The sequence below is a fragment of the Mastomys coucha genome, unplaced genomic scaffold (genome assembly GCF_008632895.1).
Source record: "Mastomys coucha isolate ucsf_1 unplaced genomic scaffold, UCSF_Mcou_1 pScaffold9, whole genome shotgun sequence".
Lineage (NCBI taxonomy): Eukaryota > Metazoa > Chordata > Mammalia > Rodentia > Muridae > Mastomys > Mastomys coucha.
The window spans coordinates 41,099,963-41,114,435 of NW_022196915.1; the positions used below are offsets into that span (position 1 = coordinate 41,099,963).

The 14,473-nt window shown below is 46.4% G+C and overlaps 1 protein-coding gene across 1 annotated transcript in view; it reads right to left on the reverse strand.

Moving 5' to 3' along the window:
• The window catches only part of CUNH14orf93 (chromosome unknown C14orf93 homolog), a 27,013-nt gene that overhangs the window by 5,125 nt on the left and 7,415 nt on the right, over positions 1-14,473 (reverse strand). The window contains 2 exon segments of the mRNA XM_031362291.1: positions 5,337-5,654; positions 10,169-11,042. Of these exon segments, the coding sequence (XP_031218151.1) occupies positions 5,337-5,654; positions 10,169-10,771 (921 nt within the window). The 5' untranslated portion in view covers positions 10,772-11,042.

Genomic DNA, 14,473 nt, shown 5'->3' on the forward strand with positions numbered 1-14,473 from the left:
AAAAAAATGTCTTCAGAACTCTGCCCCTGGCTTGGCTTGCAATGCCACATGAGAGTTTGTAGACAGCTTCATGAATTTCCCTTGTCTTCTGCCTAAACAGTGTCAGTCCTGGCGATTCTCTGACTTTCTAGACAGAGTCCTCACGAACAGTGGGACTCTGTGACAGCCTGTGCTGAAGTGGAAACTTAAGGGTTCTTTGGAAAGTCGGTTGGATGGTGTTTGCTGGGGCAAACACGTAAAAGGATGTTTAATTAAAGTGGACACAGGTGTGAGAGGCTAAGGCAGACTCATGAAGGAACATTTTGCTTCATTTGCAGACACAGGAGAGAGGATGTTCTGCTAAAGCAAGCATGTGAAAGGACACGTGATAAAAGAGTCTTTGCTGGGCTGGTAAGATGGCTCAGCAGGTAAGAGCACCAACTGCTCTTCCAAAGGTCCTGAGTTCAAGTCCCAGCAACCACATGGTAGCTCACAACCATTCGTAATGAGATCTGACGCCCTCTTCTGGTGCGTCTAAAGACATCTACAGTGTACTTATTTATAATAATAAATAAATCTTTAAAAAAAAAAAAGAGTCTTTGCTAACAACATGTATGTATTGGTCTGCCTTACATTGCGTAGTTGAGCTGCATTTGCCGGGACTCCATAGAGAGACACGCACCAAAAAACTTCTGGTGGTGCTCTGCAGTTTCTTGCAGCTTCTGTGGACTGAGGCAGATTGGATGCATGTTCTGAGGCAAACTAGCTGTGCAACACTCGTGGGTCTCGAGTTTTTGCTGATCTTCCCTTCCCTGAGAGAGGCACATTGAGAACTTCTCCTGGTATTCCTATTAGTCCTTCCTGCTGACTTGAGCAGAGCCTAGGGCCTGGCTGTCTCACCATTATTGCTATCCCGACTCTACCGAACTGGACTGCTGGTGTATCTGTGGAATGTTTGCAAGTAGATGGAGCTACCACTGCCTGCTAAACTGTGAACTGAACTGCCAATTTCCAGACAACACATATGGGTGTTCCTCCAAAGAACCTTTCTTCTTTTTTTTTTTTTAATTGGTTTTTCGAGATAGGGTTCCTCTGTGTAGCCCTGGCTGTCCTGGAACTCACTCTGTAGACCAGGCTGGACTCGAACTCAGAAATCCGCCCCACTACCTCTGGTGGGTGGTAGGCTACAATGGAGGTTAAAATATTTAAGAATCATCATTAAAAATAGGATTTGAGGGCTGGAGAGATGGCTCCGTGGTTAGGAGCACTGACTGGTGGCTCACAACCATCTGTAATGGGATCTGGTGCCCTCTTCTGGTGTGTCTGAAGACAGAGACAGTGTACTCACATACATTAAATAAATATATCTATCTTTTTAAAAAAACTGTTAAAAAATAGGACTTGAAAAAATTAAAGTTACACTGTGTCTCGTCGGCAAGGAAGCGCCAGAACTGAGTCTGTTATCTGGATCTAGTCCGGGGCAGCATCGCTTCCTGAAGTGGAGCACTGTGCCTGCGAACAAATCTGAAGACGGCATTACCTTCCTTAGCCCGCCACTCACAGGGTCATAGGTTCATGCTGCAACTGAAACTTTGAGCTTATTTTTTTTTTGTTTGCTGTTGTTGTTTTGTTTTTTGTTTTTGTTTTGTTTTGTTTTGTTTTATTTGAGACAAGCTTTCTCTGTGTAACAGAGCTTTGGCTGTTCTAGATCTTACTTGTAGACCAGGCTGGCCTTGAACTCATAGGGATCCACCTGCCTCTGCCTCCTGAGTGCTGGGATTAAAGGTGCCACCACACCAGGCAGACACTTTGAGCTTTAATGGAAGTTATTTACTTCTGTTATATTAAGCTTTGTTTTTAGTGATTATATTTCCATCCCAAGCCCCTGCAGCCAGTGGAGGCTACCCAATCGTCCTACTTAGAAATCCCCAAGCTATCCCCCATCTCTATTGAGTGATCATACAAAATAGGAAAGTACCACCAGCTTTTAGTGGTTCCAGATTCCACTCTTCAAAGTACACCAGTGCTATCTTCGCCCCAAATACCACATCGTTTTACTTTACCACTTAGAAGTCAGGTGTGGTGGCTCAAGTTTGCAATCTCCGCATTTGGGCGGCTGATGCAGAGGGAACAGCAACAGTCTGAGACTGGTCTAAGCTACACAGAGAGCGCCATGCCAGCCTTGGCTAAAGAGATGGTTCATCAGTTTAAGAGCGCTTGTTGCCTGCCCTTCCAGGGGACTGGAGTTCAGTTCTCAGCACCCACGTGGTGGTTTATAACCATCTCTAACTCCAGTGCCAGGGGATCTAATCCCCTCTTCTGATTTCCATGGACACTGTATGCATGTGGTGCAGACATACATGTAGGCAAAACACAAATCCACATACATAAAATAAAGTCTAAAATAATAAGGCATTTAAAAAACAAATGAGCTGGGCAGTGGTGGCGCACGTCTGAGTTTGAGGCCAGCCTGGTCTACAGAGTGAGTTCCAGGATAGCCAGGGCTATAACAGAGAAACCCTGTCTCGAAAAAAAAAAAAACCAAAACAAACAAACAAACAAAAACTATCCAGGCCTTTAGAAAGATCTATTCAAGTTTGAGGCCAGCCTGGTCTACAAAGTGATTTCTAGGACAGCCAGGGCTACACAGAGCCCCTCCCTTGAGAAATTAAAACCAAACCAAAAGAAAACAAAAAAACCTAGAAACTAAAGTCCAAATGTTAGGGATCACAAAGGAGTAGACAAATGGGTTTTGTAAGAAGTGTGAGTTCTCAGAAAAGGAAAAGCGACTACCTACCTTCCAAGTCAAGTAGCTTGGAAGAGATCAGGTGATAAGAAACCAAACGGGGCTTGAAGTGCAAAGGGAAATACGCTAGACAGTAGGCGTTAAAGCAGTAAACGCTGCTGGCTCATCTACCTCCTGAGTGAGCTAAAAATAAACACACTTCCCCAAGGGTGGCGGACATCTGCACCATTCCAAAGACTTAAACATCACAGATGGGTCTTTTTGTCCACAGGGTCCCTAGAAGCAACCCACAGGCATTCCAGCAGATTAGAGAGGAGCTCTTGGGCTCCTTCTAAAGCTGAACACTGGCACACACTAAGTAAGACCCTGTAACCGTTCTTCCCTTGCATGTCAACAGTCTTCCTCAATAATTCTTTTTCCTTTATTTATTTATTTATTTATTTATTTATTTATTTATTTATTTTTTTGGGAAATAGTCTTGCTATCTGCCAGGGCTGACCTCAAAACTTATCTTGTAGCCTAGGTTAGCCTCAGACTCAATATTCTCCTGCCTTGGCTTTCCACATATTTTCCGAGTTTTTTCCCCCACTGACTACCTTCCTTTCTCTTAATACTAGTATTTAAAAGCTAAATTAAAGGTCTTGCTGATCTTCCAGAGGACCCATATTCAGTTCCCAGCATCCACGTCTGATGGTTCACAACTGCCTCAGACTGTCACAAGGGATCTGACATCCTCTTTTTGCTTCTGACAGTACATAAATGTGTGTGGAACACTCATATATACATACACACACATACACATGCATATATACACACACTCTCACACACACAAATTGAAAAAAAATTTTTTTTATAATTCATTAAGAAGGGCAGTAATAGCGCACGCCTTTAATCCCAGCAATTGGGAGGCAGAGGCAGGTGGATTTCTGAGTTTGAGGCCAGCCTGGTCTACAGAGTGAGTTCCAGGACAGCCAAGGCTATATAGAGAAACCCTGTCTCGAAAATCCAAAAAAAAAAAAAATTAAAATCTATGTGAAAGTCCAGTAATGCTGGCACATGCCCTTTATCCCAGAATTCAAAAGGCAAAGACAGGAATATCTCTGTGAGTTTGAGGCCAGCTTGAACTATATAACAAGTTTACAATCAACCAGGGCTTCTATCTCTTGTTAACTAATATTTAATAAACTCCGACTGCTTCTAAATACGTAAGTAAACAAAATTCATAGGAAGCTGGGTATGGCGATATGCATATGCTTATAATTTTAGCCAGGACTTGTGAGGCAAAAGCAAGAGGATTAGGAGGTCAAAGTCAGCCTCAGTTAGCTTGGGACGGAGGCCACTCTGAGTTTCATGAGACCCTGTTTCAAACAAACAAGCAAAAAACCCCCCAAATCTTCACAAGGCCCTTGAGCTCAGAGTTGATCCAAGGGACTAGACTCAACCAGAAGAAAATCTCTCAAGCTCTGCACTATTGACGTGTTGAGCTGGAATGTACACCTTGGGTCACTCACTAGAGTGTTTGGCTTTGGAAGTAAGCATCTCACACCCACCAGCGATGGGAGTCTGAAAAGTCGCTGATCATTACCGGTGGGCCTGGAGGGCAGTTACTCCAGGCTGAGAGCCACTGCTCTACAAGTTCTTCTTTTTTTTTTTTTTAAGATGTATTTATTTATTTATTATATATAAGTATACTGTAGCTGTCTTCAGACACTCCAGAAGAGGGCATCAGATCTCGTTACTGATGGTTGTGAACCACCATGTGCTTGCTGGGATTTGAACTCAGGACCTTTGGAAGAGCAGTCGGTGCTCTTAACCACTGAGCTGTCTCTCCAGCCCGCTCTACAAATACTTAAGGTTCCAGCTCAGCAGAGTGTCCCTAGGGCTCCCAACCTCTCCAAGAGAGTGTTAGGCAGTTATCCTAGCCAGTCCTGCTCTGCCTGCCACGAGCTCTCAGGGTGACTGGATTCTCCCGAGCTCTGTGACTGACTGGGCAGTCTGCACTATGCTTGGTGGCTCCACTTCTCTGTAGGCTTGAAACCACTTCTCGACAATCTAGCTTTCCTGCCCAAGATGTCCCTAGTTACTTAGCCTGAATACTGGCTAAAACATCACCCTTTGGTGATCAGTGTGCTCAAACCTTAAAAATCTTCCCACCAGGGTTATTGAGAACCTGAAGAGATTCAGTTTTCTTCTCTTTAGAGGGACGACACCATTCTACCTAGACAAGCCAGAAAGACAAGGCAATGGAAAGGCCTTGCCAATGCTCCAGGTTATGGAGTAAGGCCTCTCTTTATCCTTCCCATTCCTGTAGGATTTAGAATGCTATTCATTCTATCTGGAGGCTTAAAGTCAACCCACTCTTTGTTTCTCTTTTCAAACTGAAGAAAAAGCCGGGCAGTAGTGGTGCATGCCTTTAATCCCAGCACTTGGGAGGCAGAGACAGGTGGATTTCAGAGTTCGAAGGCAGCCTGGTCTACAGAGTGAGTTCCAGGACAGCCAGGGCTATACAGAGAAACCCTGTCTCAAACAAAAACAAAAACAAACAACAAACAAAACAAAACAAAACAAAAAAACCCTGAAGAAAAAAATGATTGAAACTGAGTTCACTTACGGAGAGTACCAGATCTCGCTTACGCCTGGAGTTTTTCTGCCCAGTCCCTCGGATCCTGCATGGGGAGCCAATAAATCCAAGAGACCGGCTCATTTCTCCAGTGCTTCCAGTGCCTGACTCGTCCAAGGCACTGTCCAGAGCTGCAGATCCAAGCATGTCCTCAGGGCGAGTTGCTGGCAGCTTGGTTCCACTTTCTGGTCCTGTCTCTGAGGATGCTCTTTGGATAGCCAGTTGTGTAGCTGGCGAAAGCTGTTTGGCATAAGCGGGGACCAACACACGTTGTATTGAACCCTCAGAGGCTGCATAGTCGTCTGCCATCTAAGAACATAAGAACAGTTTATTACTAGGTAGGCAGAGGACCTACCTGGTTAACCATCATTCTTGGCCAAGAATAGTAAAAAGCAAAAGGGCCACGCCAGGCAGTAGTGGCGCACGCCTTTAATCCCAGCACTTGGGAGGCAGAGGCAGGTGGATTTCTGAGTTCGAGGCTAGCCTGGTCTACAGAGTGAGTTCCAGGACAGCCAGGGATACAGAGAAACCCTGTCTCAAAAATCCAAAAAAAAAAGGGACTGGAGAGATGTCTCAGCGGTTAAGAGCACTGACTCTTCTTCCATAGGTCCTGAGTTCAAATCCCAGCAACCACATGGTGGCTAACAACCACCCGTCATGAGATCTGACGCCCTCTTCTGGTGTGTCTAAAGACAGCTACAGTGTACTTACATATAATAAATAAATCTTAAAAAAAAAAAAAGAGGAGAGCCAGGTGGTGGTGGTGCACACCTTTAATCCCAGCACTTGGGAGGCAGAGGCAGGTGAATTTCTAAGTTCGAGGCCAGCCTGGTCTACAGAGTGAGTTCCAGGACAGCCAGGGCAATATAGAAAAACCATGTCTCAAAAACAAAAAGAAAATAAAAAAAAAAAAAAGAAAGAAAGAAAGAAAGAAAGAAAGAAAAAGCAAGAGGAGGAACCAGGACAGCAGTCTTTCATGTCAATGGTTTGTTTCGTAGGGAGTCTATGACAACATCAAGCAGATCATTCTTTTTTTTCTCATAGGTTGTATGAACGTTTTATCTGATATATGTGTATGGACCACATGCATCCAATGCTTGTAGAAGCCAGAAGAGGGTGTCAGATCCCCTGGAACTGAAGTTACAGATGGCTGTGTGTCACCAAGTGGGTGCTAAGGAATTGAACCTGGGTCCTCTGGAAGTGCAGCTAGTGCTCTTGGTCACTGAGCAGTCTCTCCAGCTTTGGGGAAAACTGTTCTTCTGAGAACATGAACTGGAATGTTGGGTTTTTATCACAGAACATCTTACATGAACTGGGCATGTGCCAGGCAATGGTGACACATGCCTTTAATCCCAGCACTTGGGAGGCAGAGGCAGGTGGATTTCTGAGTTCGAGGCTAGCCTGGTCTACAGAGTGAGTTCCAGGACAGCCAGGGCTACACAGAGAAACCCTGTCTCGAAAAACAAAACGAAACAAAAAAAGAACTGGGCATGCTTTGACCGTCTAGGTGGACAGTTACTTATGGTATATTCTTGAGGATGTGTGTCACCAAGTGGGGACGGTACTCGGGAGGACAAGGCAGGGGGACCTCTGTGAGTTCCAGGCTAGCCTGATGTACAGAGCGAGTTCCAGGACAGGCAGGGCTGTTAAACAGAGAAATCCTGTCTCAGAAAACAAAACAAAACAAAAAAAAGTCAAAACAAGAAATGTGTCTAGATAAGCCTTTGTCAGGAAGGAAGCAGGGGAGGAACTGATAACAAGGGAAACCAGGCGGGGCAGGAAACAAGACAAGTGGACAGTAACAACAATGAAGGGGAAGGAGAGAAAAGGGAGAGCAAAGCAGGGAGAGGCAATGAACCCCTGGAGAGACCACCACAAACCCAACAGACACCTCACCTGCCCTCTAGTCCCTTGGCAGGGCCAATCTGGGCTGGGCCACTTCCCACAGTCTCAGCCCTAACTAACATCCAGCCAGTCTGTGCAATCAAGGGCATGCAGGGCAAGGGAGGGAGGGAGTGGAGGGGGAAGGAAGGGAGTAGGGATTTTTGCAGCCAAGAAAACAAAACGGTGAAACTAGGGGGGAACCACACACATACAGAAAGAAGCGGAGGAGGCGGCTGAGATTTATAGACCTGTGAGCTGCTTGCTTTCTGTGCTGTGAAATCTAAAAGCTAATTCCATCCTGTCAGCCTGGAAACCTTCCCTGAAAGAAGCCCAGTGCAGAGAGCACCACCTGGCCTGGGTATCCTCCTGTCTCCTGTCTCTCAGGCTCAAGCCAGGCAGAGAGGCTGAGGGACAGTGACCAGGACTACAAATGGAAGCCTTTAGGAGAGCAACAGCCAATTGTAGTGATAGGCTAGCATGGAGGGGAGAGGTCTAGATGCTCACATTCCTCACATTCAGCAGATGGGCTGGGAGTTCCTGCCCTTTCGTTTACCCTGTGTTTTGATCTTTACTCTTTATTGGGTATGGTTACCTAGCTGGGGTCAGGAGGGAAGAGAGTGGGCAGACAGAAGGAAGGGGAGAGCTGGGGCAGACAGAGGGAAGGGGAGAGCTGGGGCAGACAGAGGGAAGGGGAGAGCTAGGGCAGACAGAGGGAAGGGGAGAGCTGAAGACTGCTGCTGCAGCTGTTGAGTGCGGTACATCTGTTACTCGTTGTCTCTGTGATCTCTGTCATCCTTCCATCTCCTTCTCTTCCCTGTGTACCTTTCTGCGGTTCTGATTCTATTTAGCCAGGCTTTTCTTCTTCATAGGACCCTTGAGCAGTGAAAAACTGAAATAGCACAATGTATGTCTATGTCTTTTCCTGCCCAGAATATGCTTGCTTCCCCTCCTCCTCTTCTCTATGACATACTCTTATTATTTTTAATTATATGTACATATGTGTGTCTGTGTGTGAATATGAGCATGTGAGTACAGGTCTTAGGAAGCCAGAGGTATCGGATCCCTTTGCAGCTAGTGTTAGGAGCCATCCGACACGGGAGCTAAGAACTGAACTCAGATCCTTTGGAAGAGCAGTAACCACTCTTTGTTTTGTTTTGTTTTCCAAGACAGGGTTTCTCTGTGTAGCCCTGACTATCCTGGAACTCACTCTGTAGACCAGGCCGGTCTCGAACTCGAGATCAGCCTGCCTCTGCCTCCCAAGTTCTGGGATTAAAGGCGTGCGCCACCACCGCCCGGTTGCAGTAAGCACTCGTAACCACTGAGCTATCATTCCAGTTTCTCCCTCCCCCTTTTTAGAGAGGATTTTTATATTTACTTCTGACAGGCCTGGAACTCCCTATGATGAAGCCCAGGCTGGCCTCAAATTCAGATCCTCCTGTGACACCCTCTATATACCCCTTCCCCCCCTTTTTGAGACAGAGTGTCAATACACGGTCCTGGTTGGCCTAGAACTCACCATGTACCCTATGATGACCTTCAGCTCATGGAGATTCATCTGCCTCAGTCTCCTGGGTGCTGGTATTAAAAGCAAGTAATTGGTTGGGTGACATATGCCTTTAATCCCAGTGATCAGGAGGCAGAACTCTGAGTTCAAGGTCAGCCTGATCTACAATGAGTTCAGGAACAGCCAGGATTACAAAGAAACCCCGCTTAAAAAAGTAAAAAAAGAAAGAGAGAAAGAGAGAGAGAGAGAGATTGAAGGAGGCTGGAGAGATGGCTTAGTGGTTAAGAGTATACACTGGGCCGGGCAGTGGTGGTGCACGCCTTTAATCCCAGCACTTGGGAGGCAGAGACAGGCGGATTTCTTGAGTTCGAGGCCAGCCTGGTCTATAGAGTGAGTTCCAGGACAGCCAAGGCTATACAGAGAAACCCTGTCTCGAAAAGAAAAAAAAAAAAAAAAAAAGAGTATACACTGTTCTTTCAGAGGACCTGACTTTGCATCTCAACACCCACATTGAGTGGCTGAGAGCAGCCTATAACTATAGCTCCAGGAGGTTTTGACTCCCTCTCCTGGCCTCCCCCTGCAACTGCAACTCATGTGCACATGCCTCCCATCCCTTATACACACATAATTAAAAATTAAAACTAAGTCTTCAAAAGCATTTAAAGGCAAGAGCCACCACGCTCAGTACACTGCTCACATTATTATTTCCTTCCCTCCACTCCCTGCCCCCCACTTTATCTTTTTCCAAATAGATTCTCTTGAAACCAGGTATGGTGGTTTACACTTGAAATGCTTAGCACTTGTTGGGAATCTGAAGTGGAAGGATTGCTGCAAATTTGAAGGCCAGCAGGGGCTACTGAGCGAGTTCCAGGCCAGCTTGGGCTAGAGAGTGAGACCCTGTCAATCATCTCCACCAAATAACAACTTCCTCTTCCCACACAGATCCACCTTTCTACTATGCTCCTTCCTTAGACCGCTCATTTCCTCTTCTTCCCTGTACCTGTGGTCTGGCATCCTTTTCTTTCCCTTCTCTCCACCTTTGCCTCTCCTCTCCTCCACACCTTCATCTCTGTACTGAAGCCCTTTTTGGCAAGCAAAGGCCGTGATAAAATATGAATGAGCTGTCTGTGCATGGCAGGCATTCTCGCCAGGAAAGTCGGAGTTGGTGGAACAGCCGAAACAGCTGCAGAAAAGATGCCATGTGGAGCTGTTGAGAAAGCGGGAAGTACCACATCGCCACACGAACCAAAAATGACCTCCTGCAAAAAGGCTCAGGGTGGAAACGAGTGCTGGGTATTCCTGAAAGTGGAGGAAATTTGATGCTCTTATCACAGATTTAAAAAAAAAAAAATGGTTTAAAGAGGGAAAGAGAAAGAGGCATATGATCTGCATCCCCAGCAGCACGGGTAGATCAAACACACTGGGCGTTACTCACCGGGTTGAGCAGTGGGGCTCCCTCTACCGCAGCCACAGTGCATCCTGGGAGCCGCGCATCTCTCTGGGGGGCTGAGAAGAAGCCCAAGGGCCCCTGACCCACGGTGGAGGCAGCTCCTAGCTGCCGCAGCTCCTCGATCACCACCTGCACACCACTGCCCACGCTATCACACTCCTCCTCCATGGCGGGCAGAGTCTTGCAGGCTTCTCCCGGACTCCCCTTGAGCACTCCAGGCTCTTCGGGTGGTGGGCTGCGGGCCCGGCTCTCCCCATCTTCATCAGCAGTGCACACTTTGCCCTGCCGTAGCTCACCCACTTCTTCCTGAAGCTGTTTTAACAACTCATTGTTGGCCCGGGCAAGCCCCAGAGCGGCCTCAGCCAGACCCACTGCCTTGTCCACCCGCTGGTAGATAATGTGCAGGAGCTGTTCAGAGCTTTGGACCGCCAGGCCATGTCCAGTCACTGTGATGGGGGTAGTGGCGGGAGGATTCCCGCCTTGAGAACCTGTGCTGCCCTGGCTAGTCTCGCTCTTACAGGCACAGCAGCAGCATCTGGCTTCACTGCCACTGGGAGGGGAGAAAAGAATGGTGGCACTGAAGGACATAGTTGATGGACGCAAGTAACTGTGCACACACTAACAGACCACTTCACAAGTGCTCCAGGTAACTGGCGTTCACAAGGGAAGCGCTTGCCTCGAGATTCACTTTCTTTTCTCATAGAAGGTGGTCAGAAGAGCTGGGGCTCCAGGCTGTGGGTTCTGTGGAGTAGGCTAGCAGGTGAAGAGGCACACAGTCCATGGTTGCTACTCCTCAGCTTTCCATTGGCAGGTCCTGTGCTCCCTAAGCACACAGCACACTGGCGTCCCACGGCCTTCACTGAAAGAGTAAGAAACAGAACCGAAGTGTGAGGGGATTCAAGGCATTCTCCTTGCAGTCAAGCAAGGACACTCCCAAAGCCCTGGAGAACAGAAAAGAGACACCAGGAAAGATGAAAAGATTAGGAAAATGAAGGTCTGTTTCCTCCTCTCCGATTCCCGTCATTTCGCTAATAACAATATTGCATCTTACTGCTTGGACGCCATTTTTTAGGGTGCTCAGAGCAAGTCATGTGGGTCGTCTCATCAACAAAATGCAAGGGAAAAAATAGTCGCCAGACCAGAAAGAGAAGTGCAGGGACGTTGTATGCCTTTTTTATGGTCAAAGAAGAAAGCAGAACCTGGCTATTGCTATTCTGTCTCATATATATTTAAGCAGATACCTGTAAATGTCCCTTTTGTTTCCTCTGATGAAGTGATGAGAAGAGAGCCGTACCCAAACTGTGCAGATACTCGGCTTGGTGTGAGCCCAGTGTTTCCTTCTCTGTTCTAACTAGCCCTGGGCCTAGGCTGGAAGCTTCTAGCCTCCACACAACTTAATCTTCCAGGCTGACTGATTACCCAGTTTCTCAATGCTTCTGACCCCACTGCTCTGCCTGACCTCGTACCACATACCTTTTCTCTATTTCCTCTTAAATAGCCTCTTTCCTGTGCTCTTCCCATGAGTTAGGCATACCCTATCTCTGACTCATTCTATCAAATCTTTCTCTGATTCGTCACGTTGTCTGCCCCTCAATTAGACGTCACTTCCTTCTATGAAGTAACCTTACCTTCACTGTTAGGAATTAAAGGTATGCACTAAAGGCGTGTCTAAATTCCAGCCAGACCTCCTGGAATCAAGGGCTAGATCTCTGAATTCAAGGCCAGCCTGGTCTACAGAGTGAGTTCCATGGCAACCAAGAGTACACAGAGAAACCTTGCCTCAAAACAAAACAAAAAATTAAGTGTAACAGAAGCTGGCCTTAAACATAGGGTAACTCCTGCCTCCACCTCCCACACGCTGGGACTTTAGTCATTTGCCACCATGCCCCTACCTTGTTTGTTTATTAGTAGTTTGAGGAAAGGTCTTACTATAATAGACTAGGTTGCTATGTCTTGCAATGTTGTTCTGGTTAGCCTAATTCATCAGAAGCCAATCCTCCAGCCTGTCTCCTGGGTGTTGGGATCATAGGAACATGGCGCCACCTCCAGTCAACCTCACAGTATTGCATCTTCAACGCTGAGGGGTGGGATAGGGAAATGAACTTCTAGGTCTAGGAACTGGGGCTGTGCGCTGGAGCACTCTCAGAACTACAGTCCTGGGCCAGATGTCTTGAGTTCACCATTCAGCAACCCTAGAAATCATGTCTGCCATCCCTCATCTCCATCTCTTGGCATCCTTAAAGGAAGAGGAGGTGCCCAACCGAATGTCTAGTCTGGACCGCCAAGGACCCACCCAACAGAAACAGGGATGGAGGTAGTAAACCACATTGCCTCTCTCTGGAATTACTCTGTTTAAGTAACTAAACTACTACAGGAGCAGAGGGCTGGAACTAGGGAGTACTGAGTCACTGAGAACACACCAAGGAACTTAAATACTGTTATTTTTTGGGGGGAGGGTGTTGAGATAGGGTTTCTCTGTGTAGCTCTGACTGTCCTAGAACTCACTCTGTAGAACAGGCTGGCCTCGAACTCAGAAATCCGCCTGCCTCTGCCTCCCAAGTGCTGGGATTAAAGGCGTGTGCCACCACCACCTGGCTACTGTTATTTTCTAAATGATGTTTGAAAAAGAATGTTTCAGCCTGTAGCTCTGTAAATGACAAAATCTTAAGTGTTTACAATTCCCTAACAGATACGTTTCCATTTTACACTGTAATTTATCACAATATCATAATTAAAATGAATTTTCTATATATTGAATTGTCTTAGTTAGGGTTTCTATCCCTGCACAAACATCATAACCAAGAAGCAAGTTGGGGAGGAAAGGATTTATTTAGCTTACTTCCACATTGTTGTTTATCACCAAAGGAAGTCAGGACTGGAACTCAAGCAGGTCAGGAAGCAGGAGCTAATGCAGAGGCCATGAAGGGATGTTCCTTACTGGCTTGCTTCCCCTGGCTTGCTCAGCCTGTTCTCTTATAGAACCCAAGACTTCCAGCCCAGGGACGGCACCACCCACAATGAGCCTTCCCACTTTGATCACTAATTGAGAAAAATGCCCCACAGCTGGGTCTTATGGAGGCACTTCCCCAATTGAAACTCCCTTCTCTGTGATATAACTCCAGCCTGTGTCAAGTTGACACACAAATCCAGCCAGTACATGAATTTTTTTTTTTAAATCAGCCCACTCACTTTAGTTTATCAGTTCTAGTTTTCTTATTATCACTATGTTCTATGCATATGGGTGTTTTGCCTGCAGGTAGGTCTGTGTCTTGGGAGGGTGTTGGATCATCTGGACCTGGAGTTACAGAAGGTTGTGAGCCTCCATGTGGGTGCTAGGAATTAAGCCTGAGTCCTCTGCAAGAACAGCAAGTGTTCTTAACCAATGAGCTACCACCACAGCACATTTTTTGTTTCTAAGACTGGGTCTTGTTATGTAGCCATGGATGTCCTGAATTCACTTGCCCCATCCTGCCATCAGCTCATCCTAGCCTTTGAGTACTAGGATTATAGGGCAGGCAGCAAGTGCCACTTAAGAAACAAGAACTATGCTGATAGTGCCTCTGAGATACTAAAACACAGACTGACAATGCATTTTAATTATATTTAGTTTCTAAATAGGCCATGTCTAGGCCAGATGTGGTGAAGCAGGCAGATCTCTGTGAGTTTTAGGCCAGTGTAGCCTATATAGTGAGTTCCGGGACATCCAGGGCTATGTAGTGAGACTCTGTCCCAGACAAACAAAATAATAATTAAAAAGTTTTAAATTTGCTTGTTCTCCCTTTATATTGAAAAAGTAGCTTTCCTTGACCTCATATTCACTATAAAAACTTCAGGGGCCGGAGAGATTGCATATTGGTTAAGAGCATGGGCAGCTCCTCCAGAGGTCGTGAGTTCAATTCCCAGCATCCACATGGCACTCACAACTATCTATAACTGTACTCCCATGGGATGCAATGGCCTCTTCTGGTTTGCAGATATACACACAGACAAAACATCCATATACATAAATAGTAAATCTAAAGGAGCGGGGGAAGAACTTAAATCCATTTACAGCTTCCCTGCTATTTCACTGGAAAGCACAGCTGAAGTCCCAAATTGAAGTTAAAGGCTAAAGAAAACCAAGAGGCAAATCTACAGCAACTTCTGGATGGATCATTTACACAACATATTCTTCTTCAAGATCTATACTGGTGTGCATTCGTGAGTGTGCTTTATGTGTGGGTGATCCGGGGACCAGAGGAAGATGGTCAGCCGGCTTCCAACAGTCTCCATCTGTTTTTTTTTTTTTTT